The sequence below is a fragment of the Lissotriton vulgaris genome, chromosome 4_1, assembly GCF_964263255.1.
Source record: "Lissotriton vulgaris chromosome 4_1, aLisVul1.2, whole genome shotgun sequence".
Taxonomy (NCBI): Eukaryota; Metazoa; Chordata; class Amphibia; order Caudata; family Salamandridae; genus Lissotriton; species Lissotriton vulgaris.
Window position 1 is genome coordinate 1,847,331,631 of NC_141691.1, and position 20,375 is coordinate 1,847,352,005.

General features: G+C 42.4%; 1 protein-coding gene across 1 annotated transcript in view; it reads left to right on the forward strand.

The window, feature by feature from the left end:
• The window catches only part of COLEC10 (collectin subfamily member 10), a 370,568-nt gene that overhangs the window by 103,845 nt on the left and 246,348 nt on the right, over nucleotides 1-20,375 (forward strand). The window contains exon 2 of the mRNA XM_086966145.1: nucleotides 6,789-6,860. Coding sequence (XP_086822271.1) covers nucleotides 6,789-6,860 — 72 coding nt within the window. The remainder of the gene's footprint in view (nucleotides 1-6,788; nucleotides 6,861-20,375) is intronic.

Genomic DNA, 20,375 nt, shown 5'->3' on the forward strand with positions numbered 1-20,375 from the left:
AATGGGCCAGAGAGGCCATGAGATAAATGCGAGAGACTGTTAGAGATGAGGGCAGTGAAAAGACAGAATGGCAAAAGGTGATTAAAGGTGATCCAGGGTTGGGAGAGGAGAGAGGGATGGAAGGGACGGGGTGAGAGGAAAACTGCATGGGAAAACAGCTTAACTCTGCACAAAACCGCCAGGGTTTTAAGGGACCCCTGCTTCTCTCGGCCAGGGCCAGGTGAGCTTCTAATGTGGCAGCACGTATTCCTGCGGAGTGGAAGGCCCTTCACCAAGGTTGACTAGAAATCTTTCTGATGTTAATTGTTGTATTTTGGTTAAAAACAGGTACTGATGGGGTGAAATCTTTCCTCAGTGTCACTGTGTGTAAAAAATGTATTTCAAAATAATTAAGCAATGCTATCCCAAAATCCGTGGCATCACATTTAAATTTTCTTCCCAAACAATTTAGTCAAGACTGTTGCATAATTTAATCCACAGCTGCCTCATAATTCCAGTTGCTCTGCATACAGGTTTAGAAATTTTTGTCAGGAGGAGGTCCTTACACCTCAAAATGTTGACGGGGGTCTCGGCATCCAAACGTTTGAAGACCCCTGGCGTAGATATAGGTAACACAGGACCACTGCCCGATTTCTCGACTTACGTCTCCTGCTAGCCAGACGCCTAATTACTAGCAAATGGAAATCATCTGTCTCCGCTATGCTCGCTGCCCAGGAGCAATCCATGACCACATGAGCTCAAGCAGAGACAGTATCAGCCTACATAGGGAAGACACAATGGGTTTAAGTAAGCACTGCAAGCGTCCCAGCCTGCTTGGATGCTAGAGCCTTCTGGGACGCTATCCTGATGATTTCTAAAGTACTGTGTTGCACACAGTTATGTTCACTGGATGATCATTAGACTTCACATAGAAATAGGCTCCCTAGTTGCGCACTGATTGCAAAACGTACTGAATGCCCCGCTCTGACTATTCATCACCAGCTCTTTTGTTTCATTCATTTGATGACGTATTGCAAAATGGCACATTTTAGATAATTAGAGGGGTGCAGGCCTTTTAAGGTTTCTTGGGGCCATATTATCAAGAACGGCGCTAAAAATATTGCCGCTTTAGCGGCAGGAAACTGCTGCTAAAGTGGCGATAATGGGCTTCATAATATGCCCTTGTGAATTCCCATAGAAGCCCAGGTTCACACCAGTACCTGAGCTTCTATGGGAATTCACAAGGGCATATTATCAAGCCCATTATCGCCCCTTTAGAGGCAGTTTTCGGCCACTAAACCGGCGATAATTTTAACGCCGTTCTTGATAATATGCACCTAGGTTTTTGCCTAGAATTAACGGAATCTTTTTATTTGTATGGGTATACCACGTTGATTTAACCTCAGGCCTTATTGCCAGAACAGTGGGTAACGAAACATGAAGGGACCCACTTGCAAGGTACATGGTCTCAATTAGGAGCTCTCCGGTGAGGGTACTGTGCTGAGGGGCCCCCTACAGCTAGCCCTCCCCCCCCCAAACACCGCAGGAGCTGGGAGGGGCTTGTTACTCCACTTCACCTGTAAAGCCATATGTTTTTATCGGCCGTATGTAATGCGCTCTACAGTATACATTAGCGAACACGCTCTGCAGTTTTTAAATACATGAGAATCTTGTACGTTCATGATAGTGTTGTGTTGATGTTGTCACTACTGCATATGCTATCTAAATGAAAATGTTCAATAAACAGATTTAAACAAAAAATGAAGGAAGAACAAGACCCAAACCTATTATATTCTATGCCTCTGTTTCTGCGTAACAGCAGATGCCATACCAGCAGTCCTTCCAGAATAAAAAACCACAACATTACTTTCATCAATACCAAGTTATAGTCAAAAGCCAAGACTGAAAATCCTTAGCTTTCAACTGCTGATTTAGCAAGCCGAGCTTCTGTGGGGTGATTTCCTGAAAGTACAGGATCTGTTATTAATCATTTGTCTCATGGATGGTGCAACTAGAAATCCCTTTTTCTCAAATTTCTAACTTTTATGCGATGTTTGCCACGTGAATTATTACTGTTTGCAGAGCAAATTAGTTTGTCTCCTAGGGTCAAATAGTTCTCATCTATAAAAAGTGATATGATTTCTGCATGTAAAACTGTCACATGTCTTAATTCTTATCGTATGTAATTCAGTTGGTAAAGTTTTTTTGTCTGTGTTTTTTAGGTCTTGCCTAGGCAGTGCTTGCGCTGTTTCTTCGAGACATGCTGTATTCAGGATATGTGCTGCAGCAGCAAATGATGGACTGAATGCTGATTGAATCAAACATTCACCAGCAGTCGAAAGATCTGGGATAAATCCATTGTTCTTTTGCTCTCTACCCCACCCCAGTTTGGACCCGGCCATGTGCAAATCAGTCTTGACCCTGTTCCTCATGGGAACAGTCCAGCCTGAACTGCCATGCCAGGTCCTCCCTGGACCAGAAACAAGCATCCTGGGACTGGTTTTGGGGTATCAACCCTCCTCGGTCAGGTTAGCTTGAATCCAGTGCACAGCAAGCAAGGGACCCACATCTGGGCATACCCATTCCACTTAGGGCAAAAAGTGCTACGGCAACAATCTGTGACTGGGGGGGAGTGGTTGAAATGTTTCAGCACTCCGTCCATCGTCTTGCTGTGTTTGCTATGTTTGCGCTAAGTGGCAAGGGGTATGACCAGATGTGGGTCCCGTGCCCCCTTGTGCCACTGGATTCAAGCTAGCCTGGCTGAAGATGGGTAATACCCAAAACCGGTCCCAGGAAGCTTGTTTCCGGCTTAGGTAGGTCCTGGTGGGACATTTCGGGCTAGACTGCTCCCATGATGAACAGGGTCAAGACTGATTTGCATAGGGCTGGGTCTAAACTGGGGTGCCATAGTGAGCAAAAGAAGAATGGGTTAAACTCAGATCTGTGACTGGGGGTGAGTGGTTGAAATGTTTCAGCACACTGTCCATCTTGTGTTTGCTATATTCAGGATATAGGCAATAAGCAAAACTCATCTTTTTAATTGGCTCATTTTACTGTCCTATGCAAATTTCTGCTTTTCATTGGTTAATATGCTCACTAGTCTCTCCTTTTTTACTTTTGTATCCTTTCATGAGGACTGCCCCTCTTACTCTTACATGTGGTGTTACTCGTCACCTAATTTATTGCTGTCTGAGCACTCTTTTTTATAGTTTAACGCTACTCCCCTCCTTGGCTCCAACAAAAAGCTCTCTCCACACACCACGCTTTAAATATTATATATATTTTTATAATGTGCAACACCGCACTTCAGATTTAACAGGAAAGCCACATGCCTTTTTTGTGCTGCGCAGTTTTCCTACATCAACTTTTACACATTTTTATTTTTTATTTTTCAATGCAGCGATGTTAGTTATTAGTTTAACCCTCGCTCCCCCTCCTTGGCCTCAACAAAAAGCGCATGCCGCAACGTTGCACTTTAAATGTTATATTCAGGCCTCCAAAATTTCCCTCTCTCCCTATGACAAGCTGATTTTTATACAGGGGCTTTACTAGTCCTCTGGGTCAAGAGGAGAGAGACAACAATTACATAATTTCTGATTAAAGCAGGAGGCTTCAACTCCTCTATACAGGCAGCGCAGCCCGCCCTCAGTAAAGAAAAGGTGGGCATGCCTCTAAGTGCTTGATTCAGAGCAGCTGTCACTCAAAGTTGATCTCAGAATAAAGCTGGTGGTAGTGGGCGGTTCAGACAGTGTCACTATTTCTCGTGAACATCTGTGGCCCACCTCTCTGCATGGAGTTTCTCAAAGTGGCATGTCACGCTGGGTCCCATGACTCTTTAGTGCTTCAATTTAATGCAAAGCTAAGAGCCTGTGACTTTGGGTCAGCAGCTCAGTTCCACAGCCTCCATCGCCTCTGCTGGGCTTCGAATATCAGGCTGAAGCAAGTCTATTCTGTGCTAAGAGAGTCAGACTAAAAAATCATTTGCAATGCAATAGGTTTCGCATTACTGAAAACTTGAGTTATTGGCGTTGCAAATAATAATGTTTGTTAGATTTTGTTTTGTTAAAAAAGTAAAGGTGCAGTACCTTATATGGCTAATAGAGGGGCCTTTATAACTCCACAGTGACACCTAGTAACAGCCTGTTGTACTGCACCCATTTCGTGGATTAGATCTTATTAATTATGCTACTGCTGGGGTCTTTAAAAAAAAGTTATCATTTGCAATCTAGTAATGCAAGACCCATTGCATCGCAAATGCTTGTTTTTTAATGCGAGTCAGAAGTGTTTTTTGTAATTCTCACTTTCCTCCATCTTGGTTTGTATTGTTTTTTGTGTCTTAGGAACTGGGAAATTTGTATTGGATGCTTGAATAACTAGTAAGTGGAAACGTTCTGACATTTTGCTTATATTTCATTTCATATATATTGAAGATGTGCAATATGATACTTATGCAAGGAAAAGACTGAACACCTGTGTAAGGTCTGGTAAATGTGCTTTGAGTCAAGGGCTGGGAGCAGCTCTGCTGAAGAAGGATGACAAACTCAGATGTGTGTGACAACCAAATATCAGAACCAGACCCCTAGGAGCATCACGTGACTGAAATCGGGTGAAGCAATGCCTGTCATAGCTCACATTATTGTGACAGAAACGCTATATACTGACCACTTTTGAAATAGTAGCCACAGTTAAAGTTTGACTTACCGAGAAATAATATATTCTGTCCAGAGTACATAGATATCTACTTTTTTTTTTTTAAACCTTGGTATGTGTTGTTTCTGATCAGATATTGAATAATCATTTTGGACAGTGCAAAGTCTGAGGTGTTCGCACTAAGGTGTGCTGTTGGAACTGTTTTGAGACATAAGATCAATTTGTTTGGGTAATGGTAAAAGAGATAGGGCCAGTTATATCAAAAAATCATTTTGTGATTCTCAAATAGCTATTTTTACCGAATTGCTATTTGGGAATCGCAAAATGCTATGTATGTAGGAATCGCCAAAGATTTTGTGATTCCTTAATATTACCTAATAACGATTTGGTAAATAGCGCCTCACCATTAGGTAATATTACTCCATTAGTTCCTATGTGCTGCAAGGCCCATAAGTGCGAATGGTTTTGCATTCGCTAATTTGCAATTACCTAATTAGTAATCGCAAATTAGCTAAGGCAAAGCCAAGGGTTCCCGTGGGCCTAAGGTCCCCCTGAAGCACCCCAAAAAAAGAAAGTGTGCACCTGTAAAGCACATACATGCCCTATGGGCATGTGTACGCTACATTGCACTTTGAAAAATGCTGTTTTGTGCATTTTATAAACTTTGCACATGGTTACCATAACTTGAAGCTGATGGTAATTAGCGTTTCCTAAATGCACAGTTCACATTTATGAAAATCTTTTTACATGTTCGTTACAGATTGGCAAATTGCAGTTCCCTATTTCCATTTGCAATTTAGTTAAGTGCAAAAAATTGCGTTTACCTAAATTGCAAATACAAAGCCTTTCACACATAAGGAAAGGCCATTTTGCATTCGCAAATGGCCGAATTTCGCGATTCGCGCCGTTTGAGAAGGCAAAATAGTTTCATACATCTGGCCCATAGTGATGTATATTGAAAATCAGTTTCCAAAAATGAGCTTTGCTTGGTTGGTAGCCATGTGCATTGACATGGTGCTGGTTGGCTTCTTAATCGACTGCCCATCTGGCTGCTTTCCTTCCCTCCCGCCTCTCTATCCATACAAGCATCAAATATTCCCATGGCATGAACAAACTCGAAGCCACTTCTCCCTTCAACCCTCGTTTCAGCTCACACAATTGTGGAGATGAGAAGGGGTTTACTTTGTGGTGTTTCTGATGAATGAGTGGTTCTAGGCCAAGACAGTAATTGTGGCTCTACAGACCCCACCCATCTGCAGACCAGTAGCTCGGGGCATTGCTTCAAGGGGGGCTCAGGCCCTCGGTCGCTGTAAAACAGATACTACCTTTAGGGAAAGAGTGTTCATTCTGCTAACACTCATTCTAATGGCAGACGTCAGTCCAGCCTAAACCAGGTCAATACAACACCTCTCTTACATGGAAAATACCAGCCTACACAGGCTGTAAGACCACACCAATGGCAGAAGCGTGCTCCCCATGTGATGAGCAGCAGCAATAACAACATGTGGTTTCAAGATGCTGAGGCATAAAATCAGTTTGTAAACATCTTTCCACATGTAGCATTCATCCGACCGAAGGCTGCTTTCATCACAGTAAGCAAATGTCTCAAACAAATCAAGGGTACTTTCAAAGTCTGCAATAATCTGTGTGTTCTTTGTATGCACTTCAGTGGGTTGTGTCAATTATTGTACCACAACAGTGCGGCCTGGTTAGCTTTCCCTTCACTGTCATTGATCAACTTGGGGAAGTGAGTGAAAGAAACCATGGCAAATCTATGCATATCTCCATACCATACCATTTATGAGATCACCCTGGAGCCTGCTCGGTTATTAAAACTTAAACCATATCCTTAAATCATGTTTTTTCTGGAAGAATAGCCACATTTCCACATCTAAAGCATCAATGACAGCAAACATTTTCCAACCAAAAAAATCTCAGCAGACTGGAAGGTACTATTGGTAAAACAGCAACATCATGTCTTATCCCAAATGTCAAGTTGTGTTATGTTATTTTTGTTTGCAAAGCTCAATATCACCCGAGAGGATATCCTGGCACTGTGAAATGCAGTCTATGTGCAGTTTTGGACATAGAAATTATAAAAATTAACCTGAAGGATGTACTAGTGGCTTCTTAGTGCCTTGTTTGTTTTCTATCAATAGGTGATCAAGGGGAGAAAGGAGATTCTGGAGAAATTGGAAAACCTGGAAAAGAAGGACCCATTGGTCCAAAAGGTAAGCACGCAAGCGACTGTGTCTTGAAGATTACCAATGGGGTGCAGCTAGATCATTTAGGGATGGCTTGTTAAATGTGGGGGCGGTGGGGGGGGGGAGGGGATAATAGTGAGCATTAATGTTTATTACAGCTCTGCAGCAGGAACCCAAATATTATAAGAGGCCTCTAACTGTGCTAAATAATATTCACCCCTTGTGGTGTAATTTAGAATTTCTATATGTGAATTGCCATTTTCACAATGTAAAGAATATTGTGCCATTTGGGAACTTCTTAACGGCAGTTCAGCACCATTTAAAAAACAGGACTATAGTCCAACTTGAATTGTTGAATGCCAATGAGAACACTCGTTTTTTCACATCAATAAACTCATGCAAAAAAATCGCTTTTTAGGGTAATTTATGTACCACATATGTATTGTTAATAAATTTACAGTCAATCAGTAACAGAAATCTGGCTCTGCGCTACAATCTCAGATCACTGGTATCTCCCAGTGGTAAAGCTTCATGTAACCAACAACAATATCACGATAACTGATTATCTGGGAGATAAAATAAAGTCCTTGAACTGTGAATATTTCACATAAATTTCTGTTAATTGTCAACGATGAATATTAAATTCTAAAAATGTCTTTTCATTGCCACAGACTCTTCATACAACGATTCTTCATACAGAGTAATTGATAACAGCTTTTCTGCCAATGAAAATACATGTCTAGAATTAAACGCTAGTCTCTGACATTTATAAGACATTCCTATGACATAATTATATATTGTCTCCCAGATCATCATTTACCTTATTGTTGTTGATTACATATGTATTTTTGGGTTGTAAGGTCAGAAATGAACTAAATTAAGTTGATAAAAATAATTTGCCTGAGAATCAACTCTATTGCATGATTGTAATGGTTATTCCATGCTTATTCATTTACTAATTATCACGGGAAGAATGGAAAGCAATGTGTCCAAAACAAATCCCAGGAGGGAGGTTTCCAAATCAAAAATCCACTTTAAAATCATCCAGTGAATTAATGCCCACAAAGAAAGAGGAGGTGACACTTAGGAGAGGCACATTTTTCCTGAGCATAAATGTAGCCATACCCATTGAAAGAAGACAAGGGCAAGCAAAAACTCAAGGGACAACCACGAAGGAGGTCTTGGCTTGTTGCTGTACAGTACCAAGGAAACATGACATGGGAGCATGCATCTGTGGTGACATCAGTAACAATATTCCCATTTTCCTAAAGGATTTCTCAATGATTATAACTTGATGAATATTTAATTTTAAAGCAGTACTTTAGGTGAAAAGGCTCCAGTATGGAAATCATTTCGAACAAGTACCTGCATGACACTTTCTTCTTACCCTGCAGTTTTAAAGCCATGAAATATTGGGAAATGAAGCAATCAGTCATTTTGATAGGTCTCGGTAATATTCTTGAGTCACTTGGATTCCTACCAACTAGGGCCCACCGCTTCATAGCGCCAGCAATGCAAGCTTGAGCAATAAGAAACAAAAACACTGCAAGCTTGGAGGGTGGGGGTAAATTACACAGGCCACAGATTTAAGAGGCCCAGAAAGAGACAGGTAAAAATAATAGTGCACTCTTGTGCATGCCTTTATTTGCTACTTTAAATACATTAGCACATTAGAGCCAGACTTATTGGCTTTGCCAAAGCTTGTGCTCAATATGTTTCAGGTCTCCCAATTTGACCATTACTATCTCTGGTTTAGCATGTCCAGTGCTTAATTTGAGCGGTTGTTGCAGGTGGGTTCCATCAGCATTCATTGTGGGGACCAGCACTTATCTGTGAACTTTGATCCAGAGCACGAGACAAAAAAATACATGTGGAAAGACGATAAAGATGGAAAAACAGTGACTGTAAGAAATTGTCTGGTTGATTGACTGGGGTGTGAGCCCAGATCAAGCAGCAACCACAATCCTTGTCATGGTGAGGCACAAGCCAACCCTAAATTAACCTGCGCTCAACCCTCTGGTAGCTTGGCACAGAGCAGTCAGGCTTTATCAAGTGGCAATGTGTGAAGTATTTGTGCAACACTTCAAACAGTAATATACTTTAAAAAAACACTTCACAAAAAGGAATCCCACAACAGGTTGAAAAATAGAGTTCTATTTTATAGATAAACAAGAACAAAACGGCATATATTAAATCAGTAGAACTAGACTGTAGGGTGTGGGTGTCCAAGAAGGGAAATAGAGGGACTACAGAACACAATAGTGGGGCAACCAGGTTTATTTTTTTATAGTGTGACTATAGGTCTTCCACGAAGGAGAGTATTGGGCTTCACAACAGTTCCGCTGTGGCACTTCAGGATGGGTAAAAAAAAATAAAAGAACAAAAATCACTAGAGCGACATCCTCTCATTTTCCTCTTCTCCAGTAGTCTTTTCTTGCTTGTCCGGGTTGTGTAGTGTGTCCTGGACTCTGGGCCTCTCGCTCTCTTCTCTCCTTCTCAAGCTGGGGTAGGACAGGGAGAGAAAACAGGTTGGGGTTAAAACCGGGCTCTCTGGGCTTTTTTTCTAATCTGTGCTACCGTCACCAAGGGAAAAGTACAGTGAGGGAGTAGTGCTTGCTTAAAACAACCCTTGTGTATTTCCAATGCCAGTGTTTCCCCACCACTCCCACCGGAACAAACCTCTGAGCGGTATTCGCCTTGAGCCAATACCCGTCTCCAGGGACGTGACATTGGGACCCAGGGCGTCTTCTCCCTGTCGCAGCCTGCCGGGTCCTTGTGTTACACCGCCGATGTTCTTCGGACTCCTCGTTGTTCGCCGCACTTTGTCCTCGCCGCTATCTCCTTCGTCACTCGTTTCCGCCTTCCACGTCTGCTTCCTCCTCCAAATCGTCTCTCCTCCCTCGGCTGGTCCGCTTCTTGGGATATCCCTTTCCGCCGATGTCACCGGCACCTCCGCTGACATCACCGGCTCCTTCCCGTTGGCTCTGATCGCCACTAGACCGCTCAATGGTATCAGCTGGGTGGAAGTGGCTTGCCCGTCGAACAGCTGTTTCCGGTCAGCGCTGCACTCGTCCTACTCACATAGACATATACTGGTTTAAAGATTTCAGTGAAAATAGTGCCAAAAAGAACAAAGCGCCAACTGTGGATATCTGGTCCTGCCGGCCCAGGACAAAGTCACAAGTTCAAGCTGACCCCAAGGGAGCATGGGCCAGCTACAGGGACCCAGTTTGGCTCGCGGAACAAGAGTACCTTAAATCCAGGTTTGTGGAGTGTTGCGAGGTTCCATACCAAAGATGCATTGCGCTGCTAAGGCAATGTGTTGGTTCCACGGTGAGGTGAAGAGGGGTGCAAGCTCTTGCATAGTCGTTGAGGGTCCCTTAGACAAGGGCTTGCGATGCGAAGTTTGGCATTGAGGATGCTTCGCCCAGTCGAGGCGATACACTGATTCCGAGGAGCTGCAAGGCTATGGTCCGAGAATCGGCATCATCGTCAAGGCTGCAGTAAACGAGAGATGCATGAGCCTGCATTGGGAAAGCTTCACACAGGTGGTGGTTCTGACGCAGCTACAGGGTCGGTACAGGAGAGCATCAGGAGAACACTCACAGCAGAGGAGATGCATTGGTTCCAAAGGCAATGCTTTAGGAACAGCAAGGGTGATGTGTCAGTTCAGCTGGAGATTAGCCTTGCCGCAGAGGAGATGTATCAGTTTTGCTGGGTACATAGATGGGCTGGCAGAGCACCTTCAAGCTCACTTCCAAGGGTCAAAGACTGGGGTCGCACCACTTGATAGGGTAGGACTCACAGATGGCAGAGTCCAGGTGCCGGGTTCAAAGTTGTTTGGGGCCTTCTGTCCCTGAGCATCTAGTCAGGAGGCCAGCCAACTTGCCCTTTGGGTTCCAGGGTTCAACAGAACAGTCCAGTCATTCTCACCGAGGAAAAAGGGCAACAGGTAGCAGGTCAGCACAGAAGGACAGCAGTTATTCAGAGCAGCAGTCCAGCAGATTGATAGTCCTATCAGCATCACAGCAGTCTTTCTTCCTGGCAGAGTATCCACAAGTGTACTAAAGAGTTGGTGTTTGCGGTCCAATATTTATACCCAGTTGTGCCTTTAAAGTGGGGAGAAGCTTCTAGAGGCATGCCTTTGAGGTGCACTGGTAATTTGCCTTCCTTGCCCTGGGGCCAGAATAACTACAAAGGGTGTGCAGCTCTTTGTGTGGAGGCAGGACATAGCCTATTCAAGTGTAAGGGGGGCTTGGCTGAGCTCCTTCTTCCCACCCTGTCAGTGATGGCCCATCCAGGCACCAGCGGCAGCCGGCATAGGTAAACGCGGTGGGGTGGGGTGGGAAGTCGACAGACGACGGAATAGGTATAATGAATTAAATAAATAATACCTATTCCATTGTCTGTCGAACTCCCACTGCTGCGCCCTCCCCACCCAACTGCGCTTACCTATGCCAGCCGCTGCTACCAGGCACACCTCGGCTCCCTATTGTGAGTGGCTGTCTAAGGGGAATACACAAAGCCCAACTGACAACTACACACAATGATGTGACCCAATGACAGGCTGAAGGTACCAAATAGCTAAGGCAAGAAAATGGTAACAAGCTATCATACTGGGGAACAGACCTGACTCCTACCTATCAGGGGGGTTACACATAATGTGGCATATACTGGGCATGGAGCGTATATCCATCTCACTTCAGGGAGACTGTGCCTCCTTCACGGATCTCTGGCACCCATTCCTCTCCCTACTTAGCACAGAAATGCGGGAACTTAGCTGTCCCAAATACTTGCGCCTTTTATGTCTCACAGCATCTCTGCATGCTAACGCTGAACTTGCATTACCAGTTAGAATATATGGGGAATCTCGACTCTGCTCCATTAGCTCCACACTGTCGGGGACTGGATTGGGGTGGGCCCGGGGGGGGGGGGGGGGATTCTGGAGGGAGGGGGGAGGGAGTTGGGTTGGGGGTTTTCGTTGTGTGCCCTGTTGTACATGTATGATCTATTTAGCTCATCACTAGCGACAACAATTGTTTTATGTTAAATATTAATGTCAATAAATGTTATATATTTATTTTTAATGTAACACAAAAATACAAATAAATGCTGAAGTACTATTAACTTAATTATGAATTACAATTGGAAATTATTGAATATATTAAATTTAATTTAAAATATTTTACAGATGTAGTTTAAAGATCCGACCTCAACCAAAAGATCTATATTTATTTATTAAGTAGTAAAATGTACTAAAATCATGTAAAGAATTAATTTAAATTAATGGAATTCTTTTTCAATAAAAAATGAGGTTCACTTTCGAAAGAAAAAGTGTTATTAAAATATTTTACCCTACAAGAATATTTCTTTTTTTATTTTTGTATACATTATAACATTAAATAAAATTTAATATTTTTTTCGAAAAGAAATTGTAAATTCATTAATTTCTTTTCATATTGGATGTTATTTTAAGTCCCTGTCTCCATCAATATCTGTGGGAGTGTGTTGCAGTATCAGTGGTTGGCCATGTGTGGTGCTGGACTTACTCAAGGTCTGAGATAGAGGACATTTACTTCTTTTTTTGGGACCTTTTTGGGTGTAGTATTTTTAGAAGTGCAGTTTGTGAATAGGAGTAGACTTACTCTTTTATGAGTAGGTGCATGTCTCGCCCTAAACACCTCTATAGTCACCCATAAAGCTCTCCTTACTTGTACTTAAACACCTCCCATTTAATAGGAACTAGTCCCGATTGTCCAGCCGCTTCCCTCTCTACCTTCTACATTTACTACAAAAATGTATTGTTGTGCAGTGGGGGCAGAGGTTGCTGCACACAAAAGATAGGAGCAGCGGAGATCTCCGCATGTAGGCTTATGAATAACATTTTATAGTATGAGTAGTATTGCTGCAGTACAACTAAACGTTCTACAAAATGTACTTTGTTAATAGGCCTCCTTATATAATCCCAGGTAGTTCATCTAGCTTCAGTTTGATGTCTGTTTGTTTAGCATTTCTCATGTGAATCATGCCTATGGCTAGGCAAATCCTGTGGAAAGTCTGTTTTTATGCTATTGTTTTAGTGTAGTGGGACTGAACTAGGAGATTGTTTGACAGAAGAAAGCTGTATCAGCATGTGCGATGGCTACTGGAAGGGCTGTGGGTTTGGTTCATTACAGTATTTTGGTCTGTGTCAGAGTAGGAGTACTTTTGTTTGTGGTCCAAGAAAAATGTCTAGGCAGTTATTCAAAGTATGTAGATTCTACCTGGCCGCAATATGCAGCCATGGGGCGTGACATAACACAGAGAGGAAAAATGGCAGTCACAGTAGGTGTTAAAGGTGGGCATAAGTATAACATTTCAAGGCTTCCACCACTCCCCTTGGCAATCTGTGACAGGAGAAGAGTAGGTGTGCAACTCTTCATAAATTGCATTTTACTTAAATGATTGAGCATTTATGCATGTGTAAGTGGGTGACGCATATTTACTCATACAGAAATTTAACGCAAACGTCCAATTGCACATTACATTTTTTCCTCCATTCCTTCACAAAATATTGTCACCCTGTAGAAGACCCTTTCACTTCACCCTCACAAATATTAGGGGTGGTTTCTTCCCACTCTTATTCTGTGCAAATTTACTCCTGGGACCGACAGAACCTAGGTCTAATTTACAGTTTGGCAGGCAGCCAACAAATCTCTAGACTTGTGAATCACCTCCTCCCTCAGACTGCTTGCTGCCCATGCACCAAGTTGTAAGTTCCATGCTGCATAAGTAGGAGATGTTTCCCAAACGTTGTCACACTAATAGGGTAGGAGCTTATTTGGTGAAAATGTAATAGTAGGCATTAATTTCATTTTTCTATCTAAAACAGGCCGTAGTATCTTGCTGACATATTGCAATTCTTTCTGACATAATATAGTTCCAAATTGGAGTGCTACCTTTTGAATGTACTTGAAAGTTCTCTAGGGACAGTTACAGTTGTCCTGATGGCGGATGGAGTGTTTTAATAAAGCTCTCCACTTAAAGTTCCACCAGAAAGGGCTTGAAGGAGCTTGTTTGTCTAAAACCCACAAAACAAAGGATTATGAACTGGAAACAGAACATCTATGGCTTTAACATTTTCTCCCAGCATGTGGTGGTCATTGGTGATTAGTGCTGCCCAGAGATGGACTACCATGTGTTGCACCTGCGATTCTCATATTAACATGACTAGACTATCTGGATTTCATTAAAGACACGGAGGCTGACATTATGCATTATTCCTTTAATGCAGTCCAAGCAGCCGCTTACATCACAATATTAAAAGGTTGCAGAATAAAACAATAGCAACACATGAAAGGCATGAGCCATCAACAATCTGCCTCTTTTAAATGTGGAGGAAAATAAGTTCATGAAACTTGAAACATCAAAACGATCTTCTGATGAGCAGGATGAGGGAGAAGGAAGAACGAAGGTAAAACCAAAGGCAAGACGACACACAGTTAAGGAGCATTACCTGAAATGAGAAAGAAGTAAATATATCTTGAATGTAAAAAATGTTGTCTAGCTTATCAAGCTAAAAGGACAAGAGATGAAACAAGTACTGTTAATAAAAAGTACAGTAATAAACTGTAACAAAAACATCATTAAATCATTGTAAGACCACCAAGGGGTGGGATGGGAGGGATAATGTCAGCCCCCGTGTCTTTAATGAAATCCAGATTCTCTAGTCATGTTAATATGAGAATTGCAATTTCATTACAAGAACAAAGGCTACATTATGCATGTTGGTAGCTTTGTAAAACAACATCAGACATATGTTCAATAAGCTTGCAATATTGACTTGCAAAGGTGTTAGCATTTGACTGGTCAGCATCTTTGAGAATGTCATCAAACTTACCTCCAGACCAAAGAGATTTACTGGTCATAGCACCCCTCTAAGTGAGTGAGCTTGAAATTTGTTTTTAGTTAATACCTGCTAAATCCATAACAGTCTTAACCCATCTAGCAATAGAGGTCGAGGTTACGACTTTGCGGGGTTTAACAAAGGATATAAGTAATTGGTTAACATCCTGAGGGCGAAGAGCAAACATTCTGCAATCATATTCTCTCATGCAGTCCACGCAAAGTTTTTAACATAAATCAAAACATGGGTAAGAGATTGAAACATAGGCCCACATGCATCATTGTGACATTTTGCACTTCCTAATTTGCGAAAAATAAGGAATCGCAAATTAAGAAGTGCAAAATGCTATGCATCATTATTTTCGGTATTCATTTGTGATTCGGTAAAAATCGCAATTTTTACCGAATCCCAAATGAATTCCGAATTCTTAAGTTAATTTTCGCAATTCCCATTGATTCCTATGGGCCAAAAGGCCCATAGGAGTCAATGGGAATTGCGAGTGGCACTTTGAAAATTTCATGGGTGCAGGGGGGGGTCCAAAGGACCCCGCCATGCACCCCTGAAATGTATTTTTCGCATCATGTTTCACACACACATGTCCTAAGGACATGTGTGTGTGAAACATGAATGTTGAAAAAAAAACATTTTAAGCATTTTAAACACTTTTTCCAAATTTACCGAGTGGTTCAACCACTCGGTAAATTTGGCACCCTAATTGCGAATTTACAGTTTTAAATTTAATGATGCATTGCTTTTAAGAAATCGCACATCTGCGACTTCTTAAAAGCACCCGCAATTTTAGAACTCGCAAACATGTTACGAATTCTAAAATTGCTTCATGCATCCCAAAAAGCACTTTTGCATTCGCAAACGGCCGATTTTAAGGAATCGCACCGTTTGCGAATACAAAAATGCTTGATGCATGTGGGCCATAGTCTTTATTCTTCTATAAATCTCAAATTTGACTCTAAACATGTTAAAAGATCTATTCGTAATCTCCAGGGCTTTGACATCAGAGACCCTTCTGAATGAGATTAGGCATAGTAGAGTAGCCAGTTTAATGGAAAGGTTTTTTTTTATTGAGAAGAGTATTAACCGGCCTGTTATTGAAAAGATTAAGGATTAGTTTGACATCCCAAAGGCTTTCATATTTAGGTTTAGGAGGTCTTCTTAAGTGAATGCTTTTCATCCCTCTAAAAACAACGACATTTTTACCTACCGTTTTACCATTGACAAGGACATGACCAGCAGAAATAGCCTATCCATAGCAATTGATAGTTCTATAGCTGAGGGCTTTATCAAACTGTTTAACAAGGAAGTTAACTATGTCAACAATAGGTGCTTCCAAGAATCCAGGTTCCTTTCCAGGCACCAACGTACCCAGATTCTCCATATGTTGTTATATCTGTAATGAGTGCCTGGGGCCCAAGACTCTCTGATGAGAGTTGCAGCCGTCGCCAAAAGTCCTGAGATTTCATTGGATCTCCTTACACTCTCCAGGCAAGAAGGGTTAAATTCCTGTTCAGAATTAGGGGGTAAACTCCACCGTCTACGTCGTCAAGAAGATTCTCTAGGGTAGGAATTAAGGAGGGGGGGTTGCAAGCTAGTTCTAGAGTGGTGGGGAACCATGCTTCGGATGGCCAAAAGGGAGGTATTAAAACAAGGAAGCACTGATCCTTTCTCACTATCTGAAGAACTCTCTGAATTATGACAAAGGGAGGGAATGCGTACACCTTGGCTCCTTTCCAAGATTGTAGTAAGGCGTTGACTGCTAGAGCACCCGGGTCGGGCATCCAGCTGAAGTTGTTCCCCAGTTGAAAGGTTAGTCTGCTCGCAAATAAATCTATCTCTAGAGGGCCCCAGATCTTGTTTAGGGTATTGAACACGGAAACATTCAGTTTCCAATTGCAGTGATCTAACAGGAATCTTGAGTTCCAGTCTGCAGAGATGTTGGATTTCCACGGAAGGTATTCTGCTTTGAGTGCGATCTTATGTTCCAGACAGAACATCCAAAGTTACTTTGCTAGATTTGAGAGATTCGCAGATTTGGTGTGCTCATGAGGGCTTAAAGAGCAGCTGTTAGTTCATAATAATTTATGTGGTGAGATGATTCCTCTTGTGACCAGATACCACCAGTGTTCTGATTAAGAAGGCAAGCCCCCCAGCCATGAAGGCTTGCATCTGATTCTAAAACAAACTCTGGGTTTGACCCAAAAATTGCTTCTCCGTTCCAAGCGTCTAGGTTCTCGAGCCACCAGGCTAGTTCCAATTTGGCTTCTTGGTCCAGACAGATTCGATCTCTGTACCAGCCAAGGGGCAGAGGAGAGTACGAAGGGGAGAGCCTGAAATTGGTAAAGGTGATTTTTCCAGACAAATTGAAGAAAGGGTTGGTGGAATTCGGCCATCGGAATGGTGAAGTAAGCATACTTCAGGTCTAGTTTAACTAGCCAGTCTCCCTCTAGAGGAAAATCCCTAAAGAGATGGATGCCCACCTTCATGAAGTGTCTGTAAACCACATATTTGTTTAGGTCTCTTAAGTTTATGACAGGTCTCCAACCTTTGTCTTTCTTTTTTACAAGAAAGAGTGTGCCTATAAATCTTAGAGTTTCTAATGGGACCTCTATTATGTCGCCCTTCTGAAGCATAGAGCAGATCTCCTCCTCTATTATTTTTTGTTGCTCTTGGAGAGAGAGGCATGTCTCTTGGGAAAGAAGTGTGTAAAGGTATGCGAGTCAAATCTTTCATAAACCCATTGACAGTGTTTAAGAACCAAGGATCTTGAGTGATCAATCTCCAATTGTGAAGGAAGTATTTGATTTAATTTCAGATTTAATGGTGAAAACATTTCTTCCCCTAAGGGATCAAGGATATTGTCCTTAGAGGATGATGGGAGTTTCTGTTATGGATTGTAAAATTCTTGAACATCTTCATCAAGATCGAGGACATACTCATCAGGTGTGTCTGAGGCTTTTAAATCAATATATTCTTTATCTCCCATATTGTAAAGAGCATTATGATATTTTGTGCCGCTAGGGACACCCAGACGTTTGTGCCGCTAGGGACACCCAGATGTTTTGTGCTGCTAGGAACATCCAGATGTTTTGTGCCGCTAGGGACATCCAGATGTTTTGTGCCGCTAGGGACACCCAGACGTTTGTGCCGCTAGGGACACCCAGACGTTTGTGCCGCTAGGGACACCCAGATGTTTTGTGCCGTTAGGGACATCCAGATGTTTTGTGCCGCTAGGGACACTCAGATGTTTTGTGCCGCTACGGACATCCAGATGTTTTGTGCCGCTATGGACACCCAGATGTTTTGTGCCACTACGGACACCCAGATGTTTTGTGCCGCTATGGACACCCAGAAGTTTTGTGCCGCTACGGACACCCAGAAGTTTTGTGCCGCTAAGGACACCCAGATAAGTTGTGCGGCTAAGGACACCCAGATAAGTTGTGCGGCTAAGGACACCCAGATAAGTTGTGCCGCTAAGGACACCCAGATAAGTTGTGCGCTAAGGGCACCCAGATAAGTTGTGCCTCTAAGGATACCCAGATAAGTTGTGCCGCTAAGGACACCCAGATAAGTTGTGCCGCTAAGGGCACCCAGATAAGTTGTGCTGCTAGGGACACCCATATAAGTTGTGCCGCTAGGGACACCTTGGGAGTTTCAGGTGCAAGGACCTCCATTAGAAGTTGAGGTACTAAGACCTCCCTGAATTGATAAGGGGCTTGGACCACCTATATTGCTCTTATCAATGTTTTTACTTTTCTTAAGTCTTTTACCCCTTAATTCAGTGATCTTTTCAGAGTAGAGGTTTAGCATTTCTGAGATTTCGTCCTCATCAGGGAGTGACCTTTTAGAGGACATGATCTGACTTAAGGTCTCAAACATGCCGGACCTCAATTCCTGAAGGATGTTTTGCAGGACTTTGTTGTCTGTTAGGAGTAGGGGAAGAAGCCTTGTCAGAGTCAGACATGGTATATAGGAAATGTTAACTTGTAAAAAGTGGTAAAGCCCTTTAATGAAAGATAATTAGGGAGGATTTCCCTTAATAATAGTGACAAGGTTTATAAATGAAGGAATGTCAAGAGATTAATTCCTCTCTTATTATAATTAATTTTGTTATAGAATGTTGAAAAGGCCAGTTATGTTATGTGATGTTGTTTATAAGTTTATAAAGCACTCAAATCACCCTGGCGCATCCCGGCGCTAGCTAGGCAGAATATTTTGGGGCAAGAAATGAAAAGGCTCTGCCTCCTGTACGGACTAATCTGACCAGGGGGATCTCCAAGAGGCCTTGAGAGCTAGATCTAAGGTTCCTGCAAGGAGAGTATTTCCGCAGTTTTTTCTGTAAATACAGCAGGCTTCTTTCATTCATGGCAGTATATGTCAGGCAGCAGATCTTGAAAAAAGATCTTTTCTTTACAGACAGCCAGTGCCGTTCCCTCAGTAGAGGAGATGAGGGTGAGCCTGCAGGTTGATTTAAAATCATTCTGGCTGCTGTATTTTGCACTACCTGAAGTTTAGCCAGTAGAGTCTCTCCGACTTCTGCTAACAGGGCATTGCCATAGTCCAGACGACTAATTACTAGTGCCTGGACTAATGTTCTGCAATGTGAGATGGAAATATAGGGTGACATTTTCCTCAAAAGTCGGAGAGCATAATAACAGGAACTCGTCATTGTTGCAATATGATCTTTCATGTTCAGAGCCCAGTCAAGTTTTAATCCCAAATTATTTACTGTCAGTTTAGGCGAGGGGCCGTACCCAACTGGGCCGGCCACCAGTCTTCTGCCCACACCTTCCTAGCTTTTCCCATGAGCATCACTTCCATTTTTTCCAGGTTCAACTGGAGATAGTTGGCAGTCATCCAGTTAAATGAGGATTTCCTGCCCCTTTTTTTTATGAATAAGTTTGTAAAACAATATCAACTTGCGGGTGAAATCCGAAATAATAAAAGGTAGCGATGCAGAGGAAGTAGAACAAGGATGAAATTGAAGAATATTCGTTTACACAAAAAAAATATTAAGGTTTGATTAAACATCTACAAATCTTTAAATATATTCAAACATTAGAAATAGTACATAAACTGAAAGAAAAGGCAGGTTAATCTGGTCAGTCACGCAACGATGGGACTAGGGAAGGAGGTGTAGGGAGATCTCCGTAAATTGGAGATCGGTATAGAGGCAGTAGGAAGGTGGGGTGGGGTTAAGCCACACACAAGGGAACTTTAAAACAGAGATAAAAATGAATAATGGTAATGAAGGAAAATTAACTTATCTGCTTGGAGCCGCATTTAAAAGAGGCAGATTGTTGATGGCTCATGCCTTTCATGTGTTGCTACTGTTTTATTCTGGAAACTTTTAATATTGTGATGTAAGAGGCTGCTTGAACTGCATTAAAGGAATAATGCATATTGTAGCCTCCGTTCTTGTAATGAAATCTGGACCAAGGCAGGAACGCAATATATGATGTAAGAACCATCCAAATGGGGGATGTCTTCTACTGTTAAGAAGCCATCTCCCTGTGGGAGGTGGACTGCAGGTAAAGGTTTCCCATGGCATAGCTAAATGATGCTCTGCCCTCATAAATCTGTCTGCTCCCCATTTCTAAATGGACCCCATGAAGTACAAGTTTAGGGGAGATGGACATCAGGCA